Source organism: Rhopalosiphum padi, chromosome 4 (genome assembly GCF_020882245.1).
Source record: "Rhopalosiphum padi isolate XX-2018 chromosome 4, ASM2088224v1, whole genome shotgun sequence".
NCBI lineage: Eukaryota > Metazoa > Arthropoda > Insecta > Hemiptera > Aphididae > Rhopalosiphum > Rhopalosiphum padi.
This window is the reverse complement of record NC_083600.1, coordinates 53,336,015-53,362,053: the sequence shown is the minus strand read 5'-3', so window position 1 is coordinate 53,362,053 and position 26,039 is coordinate 53,336,015. Positions and strand designations below refer to the sequence as shown.

Here is a 26,039-nt window from a genome sequence, read left to right as displayed (position 1 = left end):
TGCACGCTCGTGTTCAAAGAAGGTAGTAGAATAAATTATCTATTGATAACTTATTCGATAACTGTAAAAGATATTAACTAGACAACCGATTTTTTACATTGACAGCGACTAATTTTATTTTGAAAATTCGGGATCACAATTAAACACATAGGACTATATTAATATGCTCAGACACATCAGTTATATGAACTAGACGTGTCATATTATCACTTCAGATATTTTCGTATCGTTTACTTAGTCCGTTTCGAACTTCAAAACTTCAATAACTCTAATACAAACCCACGAGTGACCTATTTGCTAAGTAAAACTAACAAACAATGTTCGAGCTCATCAACGTTGATGGACGCTTGTGATCTTTAATGAGTCTCTCTCTGTTGCCGGCCACCAAACACATTGCGCACACAAACCAACTATAATCATTAACCAGCAGCTACGGTAATTATTATTATGGTCAGAACTAGCATTAGGTTCGATTACCGGATAGTTTCTGCTAATGGTGCGTATACGAAATAATAGTTCTGCTGTAACTGCTGGTGCGTGTTTGCTAATACCAAACATATTTATATAGAATTCGAAATTTTTGAAATTTCGAAAAAAAAAATACATTTTTACAAAAACACGTTTAGTTCAGTATCGTATATACTATATATACAATAGCAGACTTTTATCGTTGCATTTATTTGAAAAAATAATGAACATTTATTGAAGTACAAATTTTTTACTAATCCTTATATTAGCAATAATTATATATTTAAATTTTTAAATTAGGTATTTAACCTAAATGATAAGCAGTAATATTAATTGAGTTAACGAATCTCTAAGTAACCATGTAAGGCAATCAATGTTTAATTAAGAAGAGGGATAAGTTAAATATTAAAACCTTATCTTTATAGTGCAATACATTAATTGCAAACATGAATTAATTATACATGCAATCTGTATAGGTCAAAGAGAATTATTATCGATCGTCCATTAAAATCGGATGGATGCGGTACGCTCGAATTGAGTTAAGGAAAATTGTATAACGACGTAGTTTATTTATTTTCCCACATCATCACATCACTATATTACTTGTATATGAGAATATTTGAAACGTAGATAACTGAAACTCGTTTTCTCAGTCAAACGATGGACATAAAATGAGGTTATAGGTGTTAGATGTTCACTGTTCGCAGTGAGTAATTGTTGTGGCGGCGGCGTATGACAGTAAATCTTCGAGTATACACGGCACAAAATCATTTCACTCAGATTTCGAAGTATAATAGCCCGACATGTGCATAACAACGATACATTAATAATGAGTAATGACCAACGACCGATTATTGACTGTCTTTTATTATTACTATATTGTGTAATAACCAATACCGTGAAATATTACCACGCGGTAAACATTACTCTAATCTTATACAGGCATTATTTTAAATGTCTAATAATTATATTCTCTACACAAATTATTTAATTACGGTTTCCAAACCAGCCGAATCGAACGTTTAAACGATTGAACGTTGACAGTGTAACCTTTAAAGAGGAATAAATTAAAATATTTTACTCACTGTGAAATCACCGTCTTGAGATACGAAAAGCACATCTCACGTTATTAATAACAACGACTATAAACGCGCACGGTAGTTTACTCTTCGTCGGGGTGTGTATACATATCACACGCTGTACACACGACGTAGCTAGGTATGTATATATTGTAAACACACGGTGTAGCGCCGGTAAACAGTTTTTCCTTTTCACCTCGGAAAAGCCGTACGCACAGCGTCGTCGTATACATTCGTAGTTTGTACGATATACACACTCGAGTGGTTACGCGTACGGCCTCGTGGCGAGAGAGTCGACTTTCGAGTTCTGCGCCCTCGACAGAAGAAAAGGAAAAAAAAATCGGCGAAAAAACCACCGACAATATTGTGTTCACAAAACTTTTGCTCTGATTCGGGGAAACTCTCCGTGTATCCCAGCTACCCAAACTTACCACTGCCACCACCACCGTTACGCATATACACACACATGCGCGCGCGGACCACATTCACCGCCGCCGCCACTGTCGGTTTGCCGGTGGTAAAGTTTTTCCTCGCAGGGCCCCGGGACCTAATAAAAGATTTACGACGCCCGTTAAGTTTCGGCGGCCGCCGAGGGGGCGGGGCCACGTCGCTCGGAAACAATTAACTTTCCGGCCGATCGAGCAGCCAAATTACTACTTGCGGCAGGTTTAACTGTCGGTCCGCTTCCCATTCCCGCCCGCGCCTATCCGCACACGTCAACACCACCGACGGGTCTGTCGTCACAGCGCGGCGCACAGACAATGAGCTTAACCCGCGGGTAAACGCGCAAGCGCTGCAGTACCTGCATGACGGTGACGGCGGTGACTCGCCGCACGGTTACAAAATGTCCGATTTTAAAGTCGTCAAAACTTCAATAGTATATTATATTTTGATGAACCACACGGATATAAGGTATATTCAGATTGTATTATAGAACGCATTTAAAGGTGTCACGTCTTATAGATACGCTCTCTCTCTCTCTCTCTCTCTATGTATACATAAATAAATGTATTGTTTATATACGTGTATAATATGTATCTGGGGAAATTCAATTAAGTATTTAAGCGATTGTATATACTTACCTATATCCAATTTTACGGTATCGTCCTGATTCCGCGAAAGGGATCACGTCGTACGATTGGAATGTACAATTTCAGCCAGAGATATTAACTCGGTGAATGTAGTGTTTTAATATAATAGCCATTATTGTATACGATTGTTATTTGTTGGAAAATAGTCAAGTTTTTCGTCAATGATGATCGTATATATTATTCGAAAAACGCGATTTATTATTCGTTTACGGTATCGGGTAGTTTAATTTCTATATTATTTGTTAGCTAAAGAATTAATATTGTTAATGTTTTTTTTTTTATTTATCTACGTAGAAGTCTTCTATCATAAGTTTATACAAGTTCTGTTAAAAAAAAAAAAAAAAAAACAATTATTGCAATGCTTATTAAAAATTCTTTTCATGTCATTCTGTTATTGCTTTATTAATACATACTATTTTAAACACCATCACTCTAAATGTTTCAAAACCTCCATGATGAATTTCATGATAACCGGGAAATTTGTAAAATTCCAGCTATATCAAGTGCTTTTTACGCACATAAATATTCAGATAATGATAGTGACAAACATTATAATTTAGTGAATAAAACGAAAAAATTCCAAATATTTAATAACTATAAATTTAATACGGTGAAAGCAAATATTGTACATAGAAAATATAAAAAATTATAATTCGTTTGTAATCCAGAACTAGACGAAATACAGTCTAGAGATTAAAAATCAAAGACAATAACACGAAGAGTGTACGTAATAATATTTTAATATTTAAAAATCGTTTCTTGTTACACATGAAGTATTTATAATTTTAATTATAATATAAGACACGTCACCAGTGCCGGACTTACGACTTTACGAAATTGCGTCACGTCGACTTAACACGCGTAATATAGTACATAATTTTATATTTTTTTTTATATACATGTAGTATTTTTGATTTATTTGTATATCTATTTTTTATTTTCTAATTCAATCTCCAAGAGAGGGCTGCATCGGTGTCAGCAGCGGCTGTCGAGAAAACGCGTTATCGCCGGTCGACAGGTCGCTCCGCCACCGCCATCGCTGCATCAAAAATAACCACTTACACAACATCGCCCGCCGAGGCGTTTATATTATTTCGCGCTTCATTTATTACGATACAATCCACTGGCATGTACTTATCTCGTCCATTCCGATTGCGTAGGTTGACGTATTCTTCCCCCGCTACACCGCGGAACATCCATCCGCTCGTGCGTAAGCGCACCCCGCGCAACTATTCCCACGTTCGCTGGTGCTTTCTATATACATCGCGATAAAGACCCCTTTGGCCGCGGAGAATGTTTAATTTCGTATAATGGGATCCTCCCTACCCTCCCCACCATCACCGCCGTACGCCAAGTGCGGTTCTATCCCCCGTCGTCGACCGGTCCCTCCACCACCGTCGACGCGCCCTTTCTGCTCGTTTCCGCCTTAGGGACGACACCACACTACTCTGCACCCCATCACTCTGTATATATATATATAGAAAGTTTGGCCCACGTCCAAACGTATATTATATCGCACACACACACACATTTTGTATCGTACTTATATACATAGGTGTATATACCGTCCGCCACGCATTACACCGCGCTACTGTTTTCGTCCGTCCGTCACTATGTCGAAAGCTAACAATCATTCTTTCCCGGGAAATCGATATCGGAGGGGGCCATATGCTGACAAACACGGTCGTTTACAAGTCGGCGGCGGTAAATTGTTTCAGATTGCCACATTATACAGTATGCACCGCGGTTGCGCATAATACGTATATTATCATATATGTATGTGTATATTGTAGATATACAATATATAAATACCTACTCAACACGCGCGCCGCTCCGCCGCCGCCGCCGCAAAGTTCACAGACATTATATTACATAATAGTGCCTTATTGTAGACGTTTGAAAGATATGGGTTTAATTAACCATTAATTAATATACCTGAGATATCTGTATAAATGAACATATATATATATATATATATATATTATTGTTTTAATCCTCAAGGACTTGGTATCGACGGGTACAAGACAAAATGGGGACGACAAACCACTACTATACCCATTTACATTATTCATATCATTTAACACACAGCGTATCGATTATATACAGATGACGGTGTGTGAAGGGTTAAATCGATCGTCAATGTAATTGTCTGTCGGCTTTAAAACGAAACATGAAAAACCATTTCATTAAAATAAATGTTTTCTAAATTTGCTCATTTTGTATACACGATTTTATTGAACTGTTGGTGGTATCAAAGAAGACGATGTTTAAATGAACGCAATCGAATAAGTTAAAGTCAAATATTTTAAATCACGCAAAATAATCATATAAAATAGAATGTTGATTTTTTTAAGAGACATTTTATACAGTACGGCAAACAAAAATGCCTTTTGCCGAGTATAGGCACTTGAAACGTCCATTTCCTGGACGGACCAATAAATAATGTCATGATGACGCACATTTCGGAATATTTTACATAAACGGTCCTCGAGAATATGTTAAGTTTTGGAGATTAAAAATAAAAAAAGTATCGTCGTCTTTTTTTTATTGTGACTATATAACTCGCGTTAAAGATGTTGAAGTGGAAAACGAGGAGAACACGCATTCCTATTACGATATACCCTAGTCGAAAAAAGTGCTAAAACTGCTTTTTCTCTCCAAAGAACCCTTAGTGAAAAACGAACAAACGAATTGAGAACCATGTTTATTGAAATTTAAACAGCTACCCTTCTTCTCTTGCCATCCAAAGTGACTGTTAAAAATAGGGGTCTGCCGGAAAATCCAACAGCGGCCAACATCCTTTCGCCATTCGCTGTCAAGAAAATTAAAAGAAGCCAATATATATGTTATATTAATTGATTTTTTTGGCAAAAAGTGATATATCTTTTACAGCGAGATTTTTTTCAAACTCGCATCGTAAAACCTATGCAATGTCACAACCATAAAAACCAAATAAAATGTTTTCACGGCTTAAGCAATATACTTTTACTCCCCTTGTATACCAGTATAATGGGAACATGGCGGATCAGGAAAGGCCGAAGGGGTTTAATGTTGGTTTTACGGTTTGGCTTCGGTTATTATAGCTTTTTTTTTTTGACACAATATTAATCGGCAGTTGTAATTAACCAAGTTGTGTAGTAAAAAAGAAATACGCATAAATTGTGACTCATAAATGTCCGTGAATATTAATCATTTTAGTACTGTTATTTTATTAATTTAGATGTTGTTTATACTGCAAATACCTGAGTAAAACGTGTAAATATTAATTAAAATACTAAAATATCATCCGATATACATGCATAGTATATTATAAAAAATATTACATGATTATTATTTTAATTTAATAAAATATATTTGTAGGTATTATGATTATTTTTCTAATCCATTTGTATTTTTTTGAACATCACAATTAAATTGTGGATCACTGTTGATAAAGGGAATTTCAATCAACAATATTGAAAAAGTCTGTTTATTATCTAAGTAATTGATGGTTTTGTTCAAGCTTTATTGACAAATTAATGCACAGAAATTGAGTTTAAGTTAATATTCAATAAATTCTACTATTTACATTAAAAAAAAAAAAAAAACAATTAAAATTCTTTGAAAAACTTCTTTGATATTATTACATTTTATCATTAAAAAATAATGAATGTAAATTGCATTAAAATATTTTGAAAACTTTTAATAATAAAGAGTATAAGAATTAATAATAAATTATAAGGTTAAGTAAGTGAATTTTTTATTCACTTATGTCAGTGAATAAAAACATGCGATTATAAACTTAAGAAAAAAAAAAATTGTTTTTAAAATTAAGAATTTTACTTAACTTAGGTATATTTATTCTCAAAAGTAAATATAGTTTTATTTAATTGCATTTGTCAATACTTATTTCGTATTTATATTTAGGTTAAATAATTTTGTGATATAAAATAAAATGCATATTTCGGTTGATATGGTTTACATATTTATAACTATATAGTACACAAAACAATATATTATTAATTTATAGGTAGTATTATATAAGGTAGGTACTATAATAAATTTACTTTTTTCAGTGAAATGATTTATAAAATTGCAAACGTTTGTCACAACACTCAGAATAAAATTAGATGTATTATACAACTGCTAGCAACATCTCATTGTGTATAGTTGTTTCGATAAAACAAATTAAGATTGAATCCGATACCAGAAATACACCTAGAAGTATCGGAAAACGATTAATCGAATTCGACCCTTTTCTAAATGTTCACTCGGAACGTAGTTGTAGGTAGTACGTTTTTCATGGATTACGTGCAAACTATACGAAAATTATACTGAGGAAATTTCACGTAGCTCTTTTCTTTTCCAACCGACCGGTCTCGACGTATAAAATTATATTTATTTTAGCAATAAACTAATGGAGTTATAAACGGTAAAATACGTACGTGCGTGTTTAGCTTAATAATTGAGGAGAAAAAAAGTGTTACTTTATACGAACGTAAAACGATATGAAGATGAAAAAATACACACACACACACACACACACACACACACACATATATATATTCATGGATTAGGGACATTAAATAAATATAAAGGTAATTTCAATGGGTACAGAAGACAAAAGAGGGTAGAACGCGAGTTTTATATGTACGTGAAAAGGGAGAACACGTCGTGTGGATACCTTGAGAAAAATACAAGTATAGGGTACATTATACATATAGTATTGTAAAGATTGTCATGTATGCGCGATACAGATGAAGGAAGCAGATAAAAAAAAACCATTGTACACAGGAACGAATAACGTTAAAATCATGTCAACGTAACATTTGTTATTTGTGTTCAAAGAAGGCATCATCATATTTATACTATACAGCATAAAGCTAAATCACATTTTGCATTTCTCATTTCGTAACTATAATTAGCTGTACAAACTTATAAATTTAAGTAACCTTTTACAAAATGTTCTAAGCATGCATTAATTTAGTGCTGTACGTTAGCTATTTATAATATTAATATGTTTTAAATTGTAATAACTGCCATTTCAACCAGACAATAAATTCATACTAATAGTTTCTTTATTTTAAACATTGAGTAAAGTGTTTTTGTATAGTAAAAGTACACGCCTTAGTAGATTTTGTAAAATGTTGATTTTACATAATGTAATCAGTAAGAGTGAGGGTTCTTATGTTTTGCATATTCAAATGCGGAAACATTTTGGAATAAAAAATTTAATCAAATTTTGGTATACATTGACATTTTAAAAACTGAAATGACATTTTTGATACCATTAGCCGAACTGTATCTTTTCCAGACTATATTTTCTACATATTACAGATCAAGATAAAAACTAAATCATATTTAATATTAAATAACAATCAAAATACAATTATTACTTTTTGGTGGAGGGAGTGGTCCGGTCATAATTTATATTTTAGAACAGGCCAAGAACCCCTGAGGTAAAATTTGATGGTTTTGTTGTACATAGTAATAATATAATAATAATAATAATAATAATAATAATTAATATATAGTGATGGATAGAGTCGACAAACGTTGACATTCGTATTCAATTTGAAATCGATATATATACACATATTATGTATATTTTGCATATTAACCATTATAGTACAGACGTAGTTGGTTTTTGTCCGTTGACATCCCGTTGTTAAAGTGGCGAAGGGTGCAGTGTATAATTACACGACTATCGTAAAATATATTTTTGACGGATTGAATCAATAACAGTGATAATAATTTAACGCAAAATATGCATAAAAAATATTTATTATTGACGGATTCAATAAATAACAATGCTAATAAATTAACGAGAAAAATGCAAAAAAAATATATTTATTTACGATATTAATATAATATAAGCATTTTATATTAATATCGTACATTTTTATGAGTAATAATTGTTTATATAGTTATTGTGCTATAAATTATGAATAGTGAAATCATTCGTATATGTTACCTACTGTGAATTACCAGAATTAATAAGTTATGCATATATATTTGGGACATGGAACTGTACCATTAAACAAATTACTGAGTTATTTGTTGAGGGGGGGGGGGTGAGGGTCAAGCTCGTATAGAGTAGAGTAGTGGTTGGTCGAAAAAAAAATATTTTTCTTTGTATGTTTATTAGATTGAATTGGACAAGTGGGTGGGTGATCAAACGAAATGGTGATGGTTTAAGTTTATAGATAACTCTGATAACTGCCAGTCAAATTCAAAATCTGATTTATTAATCGTCTGATTTTAGTACATAAAAATTAGTATACTTAGTAGCATTTATTTAGACGACCAACGGGCAGACTGTCAAGGCATTATCCGGTTAATTAGATATGGATGGATGGTTTACCGGTCACATTGCACTTTTTCCGTTTAGTAATACGTAATTATAATAAATACGATTTTCGCAAATCGAGGTTTTTGTTGTAGAATAGAAAGTTTGTCGTAACACATATCTGGGATGACCGATAGCGTTTAGCAAGGAAAACGTGGTATAAGCAGAGCGAAGACTACACATGAATGCGGCCTGAATGATAACCTCGGGGTGAATACCATAGATGAATATCTCGTCATAGTATACTTATACTATTTGGGCGTACCCAGACGGATCTATTTATAATACTTATATTACAAAAGATGGCGCCGGGAAAGCGTACGCAGATTTCCGGCCACTTTATTAGATACCTGTGAATATAATACAGATATTTAATACTTAAATAATATTTTATACCAGGCCCCGTGACGTACATCTATACATTATACAATACGACAACGAGCACTGATGGGGTAGTGTGTAAATACACCGGATATGACGAACTGTGAGCTTTGAGCGCTAGGGATGTGTGCGCGCGCGTGTATGTATTATGTACGTGTGGTTGTATGTATTTTGGCGGCAGAGATTTTAATAACTGGCTACGTATTGACATTCCCCGGCGGCGGTCATATTATGTAATATATACCATATCGAAGCGCGGCACGCGTTATATATTATGGTATAACACATTATAATATAAAATTTATGTATTATATTATATTATAATTCATATTAAATTATTATATAATATTCTGACAGCGGTGGCTTGGCTGTCGATTATTATTATTATTACATCAACCCATCAGTCGACTGCGATGAGTACCATTCGTCTTTTATTTTAAAACTATATAGTCTATACGAAGTAGGAGTACATACCTAACTTTATTAAATAGAAAATTAATTAAGTCAATTCGTATGAAAATTGCTTTATAATATTGGTAAAAAGGTATTGTTGTTCAGTTGAAAGTTTTTCACATTAAAAACAAAATAACTAAAATAAAGTTATCAGATAAAAGTTGAACTTTTGTTTTAGATTTTATTAGAATATTTAATAAACAGATAAATAGATAAACATATAATATATATTATCATATTAGTTTTTGAAATTGCCTAATCTATATTATTTACACACTAAAGTTCACATATACTCCACTAAAAAGTTCAACATAAGGAAATTATAAAAAAAAACTAGAAAAAAATCATTTTGAAAATTTATTAAATTAATAATGAATAAATAATTAAATTAATGACATCACGAATGATATAAATTATTACTGGTCAAAGATTTATTTTAAGAGATTTTGGTATCATGTCGTTCTTGTAAGATGTAACACACTCATCAGTATATTATGATGTTGTTGTCAGTATTATTATTATTATTATTGTTATATCACATTACATTGCAGTTGTTAAAAATATCATTGTTATGAATGAGTTATGGGATAGCAGCAAAAATAGAACTGCAAAAATTGTGTAGCTAAATTGCCTATCGTTTGCGCCGCGTTATCGAAATAATATTATTCACGCATAAAAAAAACATCATTCGCAAAAGTCGTGAGCAAAGCGTGCGCTGAGTAAACGCCAACCAAGACGGTTTGCCTTAAATTTTATCGTTTTATTTTATGAGAAATACTTTTCTTTTCATTTACCACAACTATGTTGAAAATTAGCTCATTAGGTTTATGTACCTAAACCTATACCTACCTACGTCATACAATTCGTAATAACCCTTACGTGGTAGAAACTGACACGTTCAGTCAATGAAAATCATCAAAAACAAATTAATCATACACATTGACTAACACTGAAACTTAATCAAGCATACTATTATTATTATACATCATTAAATACTTTTGTACTTTTCACGTCTAGTTAAGAAGAGACCAAGCTCCATGGTTGACCCAGTAATTGCCCATGTGATACTCTGAGACAATATGTATATTATATTATCTAATTACAAAGAATGCAACTATAAACTCTTTCTCTATCTTCCTCTCTCTTTCTCTCCCTCACACACACGCTTACGGTCGGATACGCGAATAAAGGAGAGAAGGATAAGGTCGATACGCGAAATTTCAGAGTTGGAATCGGCAGTACACACGCGCGCCAAATAAAAATAGTACAAAAGCGCCGCCGGTTGCACAGAATAGTAACCGACTGACAGAGTTTCTAATCCGAAATCTACGCGGCGGCGGACAGATTTTCGCAAACGATACGTGTCTGAAATAAAAATCAAAAAATCTCCGGGCGATTCGTATTCACTTCCGTAACGTAAAAGTTTGTGCGTGAAAAATGCGATAACCAGTGAATATACAGCCGCAATGCACTCTTCGTCGTATATATAATATAATTCTATTTTTGACAAATGCCTACATATACACGTAAAAGTATAGCAAACATAATACGATACACATACATACATATATATATATATAAATATTATCGTGTACGCTCGGACTCGTCATCGCAAAACCCAATTTTTCCAACTATTTACGTTCAACTACAATACTACATAAACTTCGATAGCGTTTGTAAATTAAATATAAGTTTTTATCGAGCAACATGAAAATATATTGAAAAGAGACGACCACCACTACCGTTACCTTGTAAACTTTACGACATATCTAAAAATGCTTATCGGGACACATAGTTATATATATAAATATATTTACGATATTGATTTTTTCCATTTCAAGCACTTTTGTTTTATTACAATTGGATATGCGTCTTGTTTCAGCGAGTTCGATTGTGTACGATAATAAAAACAAACGTATCGCCTAAATCACGGTTTTATCGTACATAGAATAAAAAATTCGATCAACCGTATCATTATGAATATTTCGTTGTATAAATAGACGGGTTTAATAGTAAAAAAAAAAAAAAAAAAATAACTGTTATACAATTGGTAAAAAATCAATGTAAATTAAACATGACTATGCAATTATAGTTCGAAGAAATTCGATTCGAATGGAAATTGGTTTGCTATCGGGCAACAAGTGGCGGTAGTGGCGGTGGTGGTTTGAAGTTAATTCTTTTCAATGACTTTTAATTGCTTTGAAATCAATTAAAACAAAAACTTTTTCACTTTTAAAATATGCTTACCATAAGACAAAAGGGTTATAAAATACATTATTTTAAGTATCATATTTTTCTGCCACAATATAACCCCTATTTGGAAGTTTAATATTATTGTTCTTTGAAAGAATTAATTTGCCAGACATTAGTTATGGTTTAAAAGTTACTTCTGAGAAAACTTTTTAACAGTCGTGCGACACTCGGTTTTGAGGGCGTCATAAATCACAAAGTTTTTTTTTTCCCCAAGACATTAGTAAGTATGACGCACCCCTGAGGTATACACCTTAAAATAACATTACACTTGGGTTAGGCGAAGTTTTAAGACTATTATAAACAACCATTCGATGAGACTTTCGTGTCACGATTACATGCGCTATGACGTATACATCAAATCGTAAGGCTTGTGAAATATTGTATGTACACGAGTCGAATAAATAAATCAGAATAAAATCGGAAAAAATATTTTATTACTTATATAGGTATAACATACCTATCTAAAATTATAAAAAAAATTTTATTCTAAAGTACCTAAAAGTACATGCTAAACTTAGAAATATAATAGTCACTTATTCCATCTTACACTTTTTAAATAGAGAATATTTTACCTTTTCATTTATTCCTATGGTGTAAATAACATACGAGATAGTGAAAGTATGGGATTGATAAGAATATAGATTAAATATTTAAATATAATATTATATACGTATTCATTATTTAATATTTTTTGAAGATTATTATTTAAAACAGATCATTTGTAAACAAATGAGAAGGAGAAACCATTATTGGTACTTAACAAAGATTCTGATCTCCTATTTTCCACTTAAGTACATGATATAGTGTTGTATTTTAATTATATATACATATGACCTCACAGATAATTTATCGAATACGAAAAACGCATCGATGTGGAACTCAATTCGCTTAAGTGTTTTTGACATTATTCAAATTGTAAGCGTTATTATTATAAACATGAGTAAAAGTTTAAAATAAATTAAATAGAGTTTTCTATCGAATGAATAACTTCACATTCAAATTTAAAGTCTTAATTTTAAAATAAGAAATCTTCAATTTAATAAAAAACAAAACGAATACTATAATATTATAATTTAAAATTTAAATGGTTTTTTGTAAGTTAATTATAACTTTAAGAGTTTTATATACTAAGTTAAATTATATAAGTGATGACAAATTTTGATTGAATTACACAAACACGCACGATGAACAATTAATAGAACTTCTGTATAGTAGTGTTTCTAGCTTAAATCTGTAACGAATTTAAAAGAAATCACGCTGGTTCTTTTTTTTTTAATTAATGCACATTAAAAAAAATAAATAAAAAAATACTATTTGAAATACACTATGCTTCTATTTTATAAGAGAAGTTTTTGAAATATTTTACCGTAATCAAATGTATTTTCTTAGAAAAATACATTTCTCACTTGAATTAGAATCTAAAATATAATTGCTTTTTTGATGCATTCAGAACCAAGAAATATAATAGAATTTTAAGATATTCAAAATTCTACATGGTTGGGTTGTGTTGAACAATTTTGTTCAAACGCTGGTAAAATAAACTGTAATACCGATTCGAAAATAATCAAGTATTGGATACGTTGAATAAAAAATACACAATACTAAATAAAACCTTAATATAGAATTAAATCTGATATTATAAATTATATACGAGCACTTTAACTCAGGAAATTTCATGGGATACATAAAGATAGGGATTGTGAAATACCGTGGATTTGATAACGAGAGGGAGTGCGTTCGTATGACATGATTGTTCTCAACTTACCTCTGACGAACTTCATCGTTCTTGACCCGTCAGTGGGCGATGACATACCATTACACGTTGCATCGCCTGACTGGGCCATATCGAACGTACCACCCATAGATTTTCCCACAACAAAGCACCGATACTTTTCTTCATCCGATGATGTAGGCGTGTGTTCCAGCTTACCGATCATGTACTTCGTCGATCCGTCTTTCCACGTGGCCAAACACAATAGTTCTTCGACTATAAAACGATAATATTAATAAATTAATGAAACATCGAGAGTAAAAAATAATAATATGTAATGTACACATGTTTAAGAGTATATAATGATTATTTGATTTTTAATATTATTATTATATGAGATTATATACTATTGTCCGTATGCTAACATTTAATATTGGTCAATAAAAGAGCCATGTATAATGGCAATGATATTGGCATAATGAAGTCTACGTATAAAAATAATATAGCTACAGTTACTTCGAAAAAAAAAAATTGACTGCCGAGGCCCGATAATAAATTAAATAATTTATTAATTAACAAATCCAGTATTATTAATACATACTGGATACTAAATTGTAAATGATTGATGAATTAGTTTATATAATATATATTTGCAACGACTGATGAATATATTAAATACGCAATAATTACTCTAATAGGTGCAGTATAAAATATTTAATATATTTAAAAGATCAAATGCATTAGTATTATTACTGTTATTTCATTCTACCCTCGGGACCTAAAAATAAATTAAAGATTAGTTAAAAAATAGAAAAAACATGTATTTGATATACACAATTTGTCTTTATCGTTATACATATAATATGCGAATGGGTTTTGTAGATAAATACATTTAATATTTTATTTTATTATTTTATTGAGGTATGATTTCAATATCTTCATTTAAGCGTTATGTAAAATAAAAATGAACATATGATACTTGTGAAATATTTAAAAGCACATTTAATTTTTATGCAAATCGTTGGAAATTTAGGCCAAACAGTAAACTTTCAAGTACATTGTGTTGCGTTAGTAAGAGAAAACATACTAATTAATAAACGAAAGATAATTTGGAAAAGAGCCAAAGTAGCTTTTTGAGTTTCTCATAATAAACGAACATTTCACTTGCGTTTGTTTCTTATTACATGCGCAGAGATAAAGCATATACTTAAAATAGTTTAATTTTTAAAATTTTCCCCTAAAGCTTTTGCTATAACATTCATTAAACTACAATAATTAGATACAATAATATGCCATCGATGTGCGTACGACTGAAGTGTGAGTATAACAAAAACAAAACAAAATAAAATTACACACCAAGTGCTGAAGAAGACGACTTTTTAGATTTTTATGTATGTAAAATACTCATAACACAATTGCTACGTTTAAACAGCAGCCGTTATAGGATACCCGAGCAATTTGTAATTTTAAGTACGGTTTTATTTAGGTAGCTCCAAACAATTACCGTTAATGACATTCCACTTGGAACGAGAAAAAAAAACAACCATGTACACATTTGATGTGCTTAATTCATTTTTTTCTACAAGGAGTGCGCTTCAGAATTCACAGAATGTGAATAAATGATAAGTATTTGTGAGGGGTAGATCAAAACACGAGCACCAAATAAATTACTCTGGTACAAGGGGCACGATCAATGAGAATGTTTGTATTTAATGGGCGAGACTATGTGAGAGATGAAAAATGCTCGTATTTAACAACTAGTCGGTGTAGCCGTGTAGGTAACACAATAGCATTTCCAATTAATAGGAAAAATTATGATGTAATTGCATAGTATCGACTCGATAATAGACTTCGTCATTAGACAGATTATAAAGTACATTATTTGCAGAGTTTATTCACACAGCGGCTGTACTGTCATATAAAACGAATTTCATTTTTTTTGGAAGCAGTGTGTAGTAGTAGGAATTCAAATCTGATAATAAACGTTAAAAAATGTATGATATTACTAAATTTGTAGAGTTTGGTTACATAGAATAGATGGTAAAAAAATTAAAACAAAATATAAAATAAATAATATAATATAGATGTCAATGCAATTTAAACAAAAATGTTTGGTGTGTATACAACATGGTTAGACAATTAACAAAGTCGTATATGGTTTTATCGTATAAATGTAATAACAGAGTGTAACTGTAATTGAAAGGTATAACGAGACACCGTAAAATAAAAAGTGACAAAAAACCAGAATTGTTTTAGATAACTTAAAATCTGTAAGACTGCATAAATTAAAAATTATAAAAAATAAAAACAAAACACGGCCGTGTGCGTGTGACTCTACGCGCCGGTTTAATTGACGTGCTGAGTTGTGGATCTGGACAGAAAGCGACATAAATTTCCAGCTTAATAATTCAAGTAGAGTGAGTTTGAAACTAGCGAGCACTTCTGTACGTTAACACTAAAAACACATACACACGCACACACATACATGGCCGCTCACGGTGACAACGAAAAGTGAATGGTGTATATGGTTAAACGTTTCAATTTATTAGAAGACTATAAATTTCGTAGGGATCCCCGGTATTCCGAATTATTATTCTTTGGTTTTTAGACTGCGGTTATACGCGTATCGCGTAAATCACGCGATAACAACGGGAAATGCGTGGTGTATCTGTTTCGAGTGTAAAATATACTCGGTGTAAACGTCGTTGTCGTTATACATTAACAATATATAATATATATATACACATTATGTATATTGTATATGTATTATGTATATATATTATCATATGATTTTGAACTATTCCTAATGCTCGCCGCCCTTACTTCGGCTAATAGTGTTTTGCCCGTGTAATTTATGTGTCTTGAGAACAACAACTCAACACAATAGCCAAGCCAATACTACTGCCACCGCTCCAGACCCGGTAACTTTATCGTAAAACGCGATTCATAACCTAACATTTTCTTCTTCCGGTTTGCATGAAACTCAGACAAATCCAAGGCGATAAATTTTCATTAACTTCACTACCGTATAACTAAACTTATTAAATTCCAAAAGAGATACAAAAATGGAAAATATTAATACAAGTATTTTTATGGCAGTGACCTATATTTGAAAACAATAATGGCACAAACAAGTAACATATAATTCCTGTATTCAATCTTAAACTTATGCACTAAGGGCGAGATTATAATCACGATTGTGGAAAAAGTCACTTGGCTTGAAATAAAATAATCTGTAAATATTATTTGTAAATTGCGATCACAGAAAAATAGGTATTTTCTGTACAATATATTAATGGTTTTTAATATTAATTAAAGTACCTATCTACCTATAATAATATATATATAATATATATTAAATGATTTTTACCAGTTGCAATCAACCAGAAATAGAAATAATAAAATATGCTGAATTCTATTTACTTATGATAGGCGATTGTACTATACAAGATCACCAAACCAAGATCGACCATGTACCTTTTTTTTTTGCAACGCAGTTTTTAAGTTTTTAGTTTTTTTATTGATTGAGGTAAATATTGTCAAAGTCCATTTTTGAAATAGACTATTTAAGTTAGACATACTGACACCACAATCATTAAATTATATTTACCGGTATGGTTGTTTATCGCTGTAAGAGTCAATGTGTTTATACAATTTTTCTTTCGTATTTTAATCATTAACATGTTTTTCTTAAAACAGTGTTTGAAAAATTTCATTTTTACACTATACACTTTTTTTTTAATGTTTACTGCTGATATGTATTAGTCAAGACATTAAAAACATGATTTAGTTATTGTTTCATCATAAAGGGACTAGTATTTTTATTTTTATATAGATAATTGTTTTATTCAAATTAAATAACTTTAGTAAATTAATTTTAATCGTTATTTTTTTTTTTTTTATAATCATGTTTTAGCATCATCGACTTAGGTTATTAGCTTAATATTAGAGAAAAAATAATGACATTACATTTTTATATTGAATTGTACATTTTGGTTTATTTGAGGAAGGTGATTGTTTTGTTGATGTTGACTTAATCATTAATTTGCATTGGTTATTATTTATTATTATGTTTTTTTTTTTTTAATTTTAAAATAAAGTTAAATAAATTATATAAGCAGATTATAGTATTTATACGTGTGTATAATCGACGAAGGAAGTTGACTTGATTATTTTTTATTGTTTTATTTTAATTTTGTAAATTACAAATTAATAATTTGGATAGTAATTTACATTTATTATATAGCTTACAGTTAAGTGAACTTCTTTATGTATTTACAGCGTTAAAGTCACACAACTTGAATAATTTAAAATACAAGTATAAAAAGTAAGTCAACTAGTCTCGTTCATCCTACTTAAAGATCATATTTTCAAATTCTTAAGATATTTTATACTCATTTAAGGAATTTTCTGTGGAAATACTAACTTTTTTTACAGTTGAAAACCCCCTTTTCTATACTAAATTATTATAATTTTTTCTGGAAGTTCTGACGTATCTAAATAAATATTCAAACGAATAGATTTTGAGTTATTAACTTGGTGTACCTACTAAGTATAAATGATGTGTAGTGTGCATGATAATGGATTTTAAATATGTAGGCTATGGTGATAAATTATTATTAATCCATCAACATTTATAATTTGTAAAATTGGTTCAAGTATTACAGATACCTAATGGGTCAAATATATTACATCTATATTATATTTTACAATTTAAATTGGTATTAATAACATGACATGGACGTTGGTATTAATTTGCATGAATTTCATATTTGATTGATAGGTATTCTTAGTAAATTAGTAGATGAATATGATTATTATTGCACTGAATACACGAATACACCAAATTCTTCGACGACGATATTTGGATAACTTAACGAGATGTTTGGATGAAATACTGATCGAATTTACCAAAAACTGATGTTTGTTATAGTTGAATTATTTATTCGGATGTTTGGTCTGTCAAATTTGTTTAAAACAAAAAAAAGAAAAAACTACGCGGTAACGTTATGCAATTTGTTATCGATAATTTATTATGCGAAAAGTTCTTGAAAACTTTGAATTCCAATGAGGCGCATACAAAATCTATATGATCACGATAAATCTAAATCAAATGGACGGCAAATTCATAAATCACGGAATGCATTACTGAAAGAATCGTAATGATAGAAGTCAGTACAGTGTCGTGTAGTACTAGTTTACATGAATTGCCTATCCGAGAAGCCACGCAAAGACGAGTTTACGGAATTATTATGTATTATATTTTTCAATAATTTGCCATAGAATTCCATCACGGTTTTTATACATTTATACTTTACCGTTGTCTCGGCAAAATGCCGGAGAAATGCGATTAAAAACATGCAAGGCTTATTGAACCTTTTATTTCTATTTTTTATGTGTATACATTTTTTTATTGTTTATTTGACAAAAGCGGAGCCACACGGAACTGTAGCGTGGCTCTCACGCTAAAAAAAAAACCAAACAAACAAACAAAACAAAAACAAAAAAGCTGAAACGGAATTCTATTAAGCTCTGAAAGCTCGAACAATGGGAGGAGGAAAATAATATTTTACTTTTTTTCCAACCCACTTTTTTAGACAAAAAAAAATCATCAAAAAAAAAAAAAAAAACGCTGTAGTCGCGTGAGGAATCGCCTTTTGGGTTTTTGTTGCAGAAAAAAAAACAGACCATAAATAAATACACACTGAGACGCATATTATAACCCGGCGCCGTATGATAAATACGTTATGTGCGCGCGCAAGTCACGATAGCTGGCGATGGAGGAGGCGCATAATATTCAAAACTTTTGGTTTGTCGATAATTATTGATATTGCCGAAATGCCGACTCTAAACTTTTTAAAAACTGAAAGAGATACAACAGCGGTAAAGTTATTTTTACAAAATTATAGCTTAGCACATAATCGTACATAAATAGTAAACGTATAATGCGTGTACTTCTATATATATATATATATGTATAAAGAAAATAAATAATATCTTTTTTATTATTCAACAGCCGTGTACCTATTGTGTATCTATTTGTATTAAATTACTGCGGTTATGGCAGAAAACTTGAATTTTGTTTTATATATTAAAAAAATTATGTATTACGTCAACTTCAGTTTAAGTTTTGGAATTTTTGAAAAACACAATTATTACATAGCGATAACTTAATATGAATCAAGGTTTTTGTTAAACAATCTTGATTGAAGTAAAATATAGTATAAATAAATTTAAAACAAAAATTATATGTATACATATCTATATATATATGTGTGTGCGTGCGTGTGTGTGTGTTTGTGTGTGTGTATGTTTAAACAAAACATTTTGAATTATTTACCAAAAGCGGAATCATGAATGTTTAAATTTATTGCATGCAAATGTTTTTCAAGCCATTAACAAACGCTCCAAACAAAAGGTAACGTATTGTTATTTTTATCATCTTTATTTGATCGATAACCGTACGTACACACGCGTAGCGGGTATAGCGTGAAATATTTCAAACGATTGGAGCAATGTCAATGGTGTTCAGTTACATTTTATATATTTGATTGTTTAGCTTTATATTGGATTCAATAAATTAGCCTGATACTACGTCCAAAATCAGGAATTTCAGAGAATATAATTTTAAATCACTTAAAAAAATCAACGATGTAATAAATGTCACTATTCGAAAAACCTTTAATTGGAGTTTTTATTTTTAATTTCCGCTATAACAAAACTAATGGCTTATGTCTATTTCATGTATTAAAAAAATACAATTATACAAATCTGTTTTATTATATTACAGTAAGTATTCAGTTCAAAAACTAAACTAACAAAAAATCGGGAAACAGCTAGAGAAGTGGCCAGTAGGCATAATGTGTAGAACAAAATTCGTAGAAAATATGTTAGTAAAATGTTGGCGCGTCATCACGCCAATTGTAATGCTAGTTTTTGACTTTTTATTATTTTTGGGATCGAACGAGAGCGTAGTACGGTTACTTCGCCGGAATATGCAAACGCACTGCTCCGAGGTAAGCCCCTCCTTTCTATCGTGAGGGATAATTTCGTGTTTATTTCGCGTGCGACACTATATACATACAATAAGCCGTTTTATTCAGCAGATCGATATTATAATACTTGACCCAATTATTGAATATAGTATAAATATACGCAATCTACTCCCGGGAATGTCTGTTTTCGTAGCGATGGAGAAATGTAGACCATATCACAGCAGGCTCCGTATATCCACGGGCTATGGATTATATGGTTTATGTGTGCGTGTATTATACACAAATTATACAAATCATTGAAACAGTTTAGATGTTCATCAGTTGTTATAAATCATTGTGTCGATGAATAAAGATATATAATATTCGTATATTATTACGTCACACTCCTATAGGTACCTATATATGTATGTATTTATATTATATATAAATATACAATATATTTAGATATCGAGAACTTTATCTAAATATTTTGACTGTTTGCCAACTGAGAAATTGGTGACGCGAGATACTTCATCTGTCAACGCAAAGACAAGTATTATATGATTTCTAACCTAACCTATACATTATACAAGTCTGTGACAGACGTAAGTTTTTAGGTAACAATATATACTTCATAAAGTATAACAGTTTAGAAATGACGATAGTCGAGTTACAAAAACATTTTATAAGGTGCGTTCAGTTGTTTTTGTGTGATGTTTATTATAATTTATGTATGGTATATAATATTGAATATTTTAGAACATATTACCTATATATATAATATAAACTTTAGTTTAACTGTTTAATGTTTAAACTTTATACCACTGGGTAAATAGTGTTTAGTGACGTATTTTAGGCCATGGAGACATCAAATACTAGATAGGGTCACGGGATAAAAATGTACAGATTTTTATAATACACTCAAACTATAGGTATATATTAGACATACTTATAAGCGTAATACGCATATTTTTTTATAAAAATAATAAATAGGCTATGGAGTAAATTAAATGCAAGTGAGGCTCTGTGATTGAAACGGTAGCCGACTGAAACTAAACATATATCCAATTATTATGTTGACTATAGTGTGTTTAGGTTATACTATACTTATTATGTTATCCTATGTCGGGATTAGTAACCTTACCTTAAATAATTATTCAATCACAAAACATGTAATTTATGTTTCACTCCATCTACTGTTATATTTAATATATTATATGCAGTGTATAGGTGTATTGTATTTTTATTTGTATCAAACATTATATGATATAAGAATATGTAATACCTATGAAATATGAGGGTCCGTCTACTAACTGAAAAACTTGTAGTTACTATACACGGGTAGCTATCCATATGAATAATATTTATAATATACCACTAATTTAAGGTGATTGGGGAGAAGACTAAAATGACACAGACCGACATCCGTCGGGACATTTGTCGTTTCAGTGTCCGGTAAAACGCGGCGGGAAGTATAGCGCGAACAATCGTGGCGTGTATTGCTCGTCGATGAGTGCCACAATGTGCAGCACTGGCGGCGGTTAGCGAAGTTAGTAAGTCTCGTTAAGTGGCAGCTTGATGGCATCGTCTGCAACATCGCTACGAGGCGAACATCTGCGATAAAATGTTTATCATATTATCCAGTTTTCACCCATCCCACCCCACCTATATGTCGTCCGATCTTGTACCCCCATATTCCCAACCAGCCAACCCATTCGTCCATTTCGTCCGACTTGTCTGGTAAAATTTTCACGACTGTACCGCACTTCTCGTCCTGAGTCCTAATGATGAAAGTTTCGGACGCGGCAATCGTGCAAACGCCGTAACGGTAACTTTTCTTCGAGAACAAACTGCAATATTTCATTTCCCGAGATAAACTTTATCTAATTCTTTTTTCCGCTTTTCTGTTTTTTTTTATTATTATTTTTTTTTTTTGTTTTTTTATTTTTACCATTTGATTGTTGAACTTACTTAGATTTAGCTTATTATCAATATTATATTCTCTTAGAAGTTGTTTCAATAAATACAATGTTTTCGACCAGTCTCGACTATCCTACATAAGATTATCTTCAATCATTTATACATAGCACCTAATCTTCTTATTTGTTATTTTATTGGCAATCAGATGAGTACAGAACGTTGTTCTCGTTTTATTATTCAATTACAATCAAGACAAAATTCATTGTTAAAGCGATATTTTCTCGTGATAAATTAGATTAGTTGATTATAAAAATAGAGGGTATCAACAATTACAAATATATTAATGATAAAATTGGAGTTTTAAAACAGTTGTATACCTCGAACAAATAAATAGACTCAGCAGCATATAAATAACACACGAACAGTGGAACCCCATTGAGTACAGCTTATATTTTTGAACAATTCAATTGAGCACAGTCAGACGAATGCAACGTTTTCTTACATTTTTCGTAAATATTGGTAACATATTTTTTTAGAACAACAAACGTGGTTGATTTCATACAATATACAGTTCAAAATGTTACAAGACTTAGGTATCGATAAATACAATTGATAATTATGGTTTTACAACAAATTCAGGCTGAAACAATGAAGATAATTCATCGATTGAAACTAACAGTCATAATATTATGAGTTTTATTGAAAAGAAATAAATTAATGTAACCATAAAAACTTGTGTCAAATTTTTAAGAAATAAACATTCTAACGATTTACTTAAATATTTGTTAAAAGTGAGAAATTTTTATTTAGGGATAACATTTTAAAATGTGTGACTTACTAATAATATATATTTATTTTGAATGACATTTGCAAATAATTTTATAGAACTTTCAAAGGAAAAAAAAACAAAATATTATATAAAAATACTAGTAAAATTATATTATACAAATTGAGAAATACGTATTTAATATATGTATAAATAATAAAACAATTCATTGTCATAAATTTATTTTATAAATAATAAAAACGGCAACATTGTACGTATTTCTGTAATCAATCGTATTGTATTTTTTTTATTTTTTTTTTTGGATTCCTATTGTTTGATTGCGTCTGTACTCAGTCGGATCATGAAAAAGGTAAACTGTACTCAATGGGGTTGTAGCCCACACAAAATGTTATTGAAACATTTGAATCGAATATCGATGCAGATAAAATAATTCTCAGATGAGCCATACATCTATAAATAGTGATGGTACGCGAAGTGTTTTTATAATGGTTTCTAATATTTATATTTTAAATTTATATATTTTTCTTTTCTTTTCTTTTTTTTTTTTGAGGGGAAATAAAATTAATAAATAATTACTTATTATGTTTAAATATATATTATAGCAGGAGAGAGGAGGTGACACCATTGAAATGATTTGATAATAATTAATCTATATACAGGAATTAACTTTACAGTGTACATATAAGTATTACAGTCTGAAGTTTTCTATAATTGTAAATTAATGAAAATATGTAAAGTAAGTGTTAATATAATTTATAGTACCTATTTATATTATACAAATCAATAATTATTATGGTTAAGATTATCTCCTGTGAACACAATATATCGTTTGTAAAATGATAAATTATTAAACACATTAAAACTGATACTACTTAATGAATGTATAGCAATATAATACATCAATGTTGATACTATAATTGTCGTTACACAACACAATAAACCACATCATGTACACACATATATTTAACACAAATCTGTCTACAGGTTAATGCCACTCCTCTAAAACATCTGGTATTAAATGGTCTTGAGAATATATATCATATTATTCGAATGTTATAAACTTAAATCCAGTATCTACACATGATAAAGTATTTTATATTTGTATCTATGATTATTGTTCAACGTAAATAAATTATTTTTCATACCAACTACAACATAAAAAGTAAATCATTCAAATATAAATAAATACTATTAGGATATTAAAAAAAAATATTTTGAAATAAATAAATGCTGATAAATAAGAGTAAATTGTACACTATTCACTTAGACAGTGTAACTGTTTGTCAACCACTCGTGTGAAGTTGTGGTTCTAAAGCGTTAAAATGTTAGTCCTAATATAGGAATAATAATAATAATAATAAAATGAGACATTAGTAAATATAATATATGGTTCATTATTATATCGAAGGAAGTTAAAAAGTGACAGAAATTGAACGCTTCCGCATAGAACCCTAAATTCTTCTGCCGAGCTTACTCGAGTGTAACTTCCTTTCAGTATAAAACATTTCCACCATGAAACCTTTATTACTTTCAAGCCAAAACGATTGTCTTATTAGCCATGATAAAACAAACACTAATGGTTCTATTCAACGTAAATGGATAGATTTTACTATACAGAAATTATGATAGTCAAAGAAATATAAATTCAGGAAATACATGACTGGAGTAAAATAGGAACTCTTCAATAACAAACATAGAAAATTATAATTTCTTTGAAATATTGTTTTGTTGAACTTAAAATGTTTACTTTGCTTATATTATTTAACCGCATCAATCGAGACGAAAAAGAATATTTATTTTATAATATTAGAGCAACATGAACCTACAAAAACAAAATGTAATATTATCCAGGAAATAAATATGCAATCGAGTACGAAAATAATAATATAAGTAATCTTTAGAATATAGAGGTAGATACTTTAGAAATTGAGGTTAAGCATACGATTTATACTGTTCCGTAATATTTCTAAAGCAAATAAATACAACTGTGTTGTGGAACCACAATGAAAAGGTTAGAATAATATTGTAAGTTTATTTATTTATTATTTTATTTTTTTGTGGCACTCGACGTATTAAAATACGTTCATAAAATAATAGGTTTTATAATAAGAGCAAAGGGGAAAAAATAGTAGTTAACACGGAATGTGAAGAATTCTCACGTCACGCATTTTCTAGAAGAATTACCACTTGTTGCCCGGAGCAATAAGGGCGGCTACGGCGGTCGTACTTCTGCATACACTTCAAACGAACCCCCTCGCCACAGCCACTGTGCGCCATGGGCCGTCACAGATCTTTCATGGGACGGAGGGTTAAAAAGCTTTTGTCTTAGATCTCGTGCAGACGACGAGTTCCGTTATAGCGGTACTTGATAGGCGCGCGCGCGCGTGTGTGTGTATGTATTATGTTCTTCACTCTCACCGCCCGGAAAGGGATACGGTTGTCGTGTGCGTATTTGCACTTTGGAAATTCATTAAACGTCGCTGTCTTCTTCGTCTCGGAGAAAAAGTTCATCTCGCCCGGTGCGAGGCAACACGAAAACAGTTATTAAGTTTATTAATATTAACAATACGTAAGAGGATTAAAAACTACAGTCG

At 30.7% G+C, this 26,039-nt stretch overlaps 1 protein-coding gene across 2 annotated transcripts in view; it reads right to left on the bottom strand.

Annotated features, from left to right (window-relative positions):
- LOC132928300 (uncharacterized) overlaps positions 1 to 26,039 on the bottom strand; it is a 149,223-nt gene that overhangs the window by 15,457 nt on the left and 107,727 nt on the right. For both annotated transcript variants that reach the window (XM_060992870.1, XM_060992869.1), the window contains exon 7: positions 13,819 to 14,040. In XM_060992870.1, coding sequence (XP_060848853.1) covers positions 13,819 to 14,040 — 222 coding nt within the window. The remainder of the gene's footprint in view (positions 1 to 13,818; positions 14,041 to 26,039) is intronic.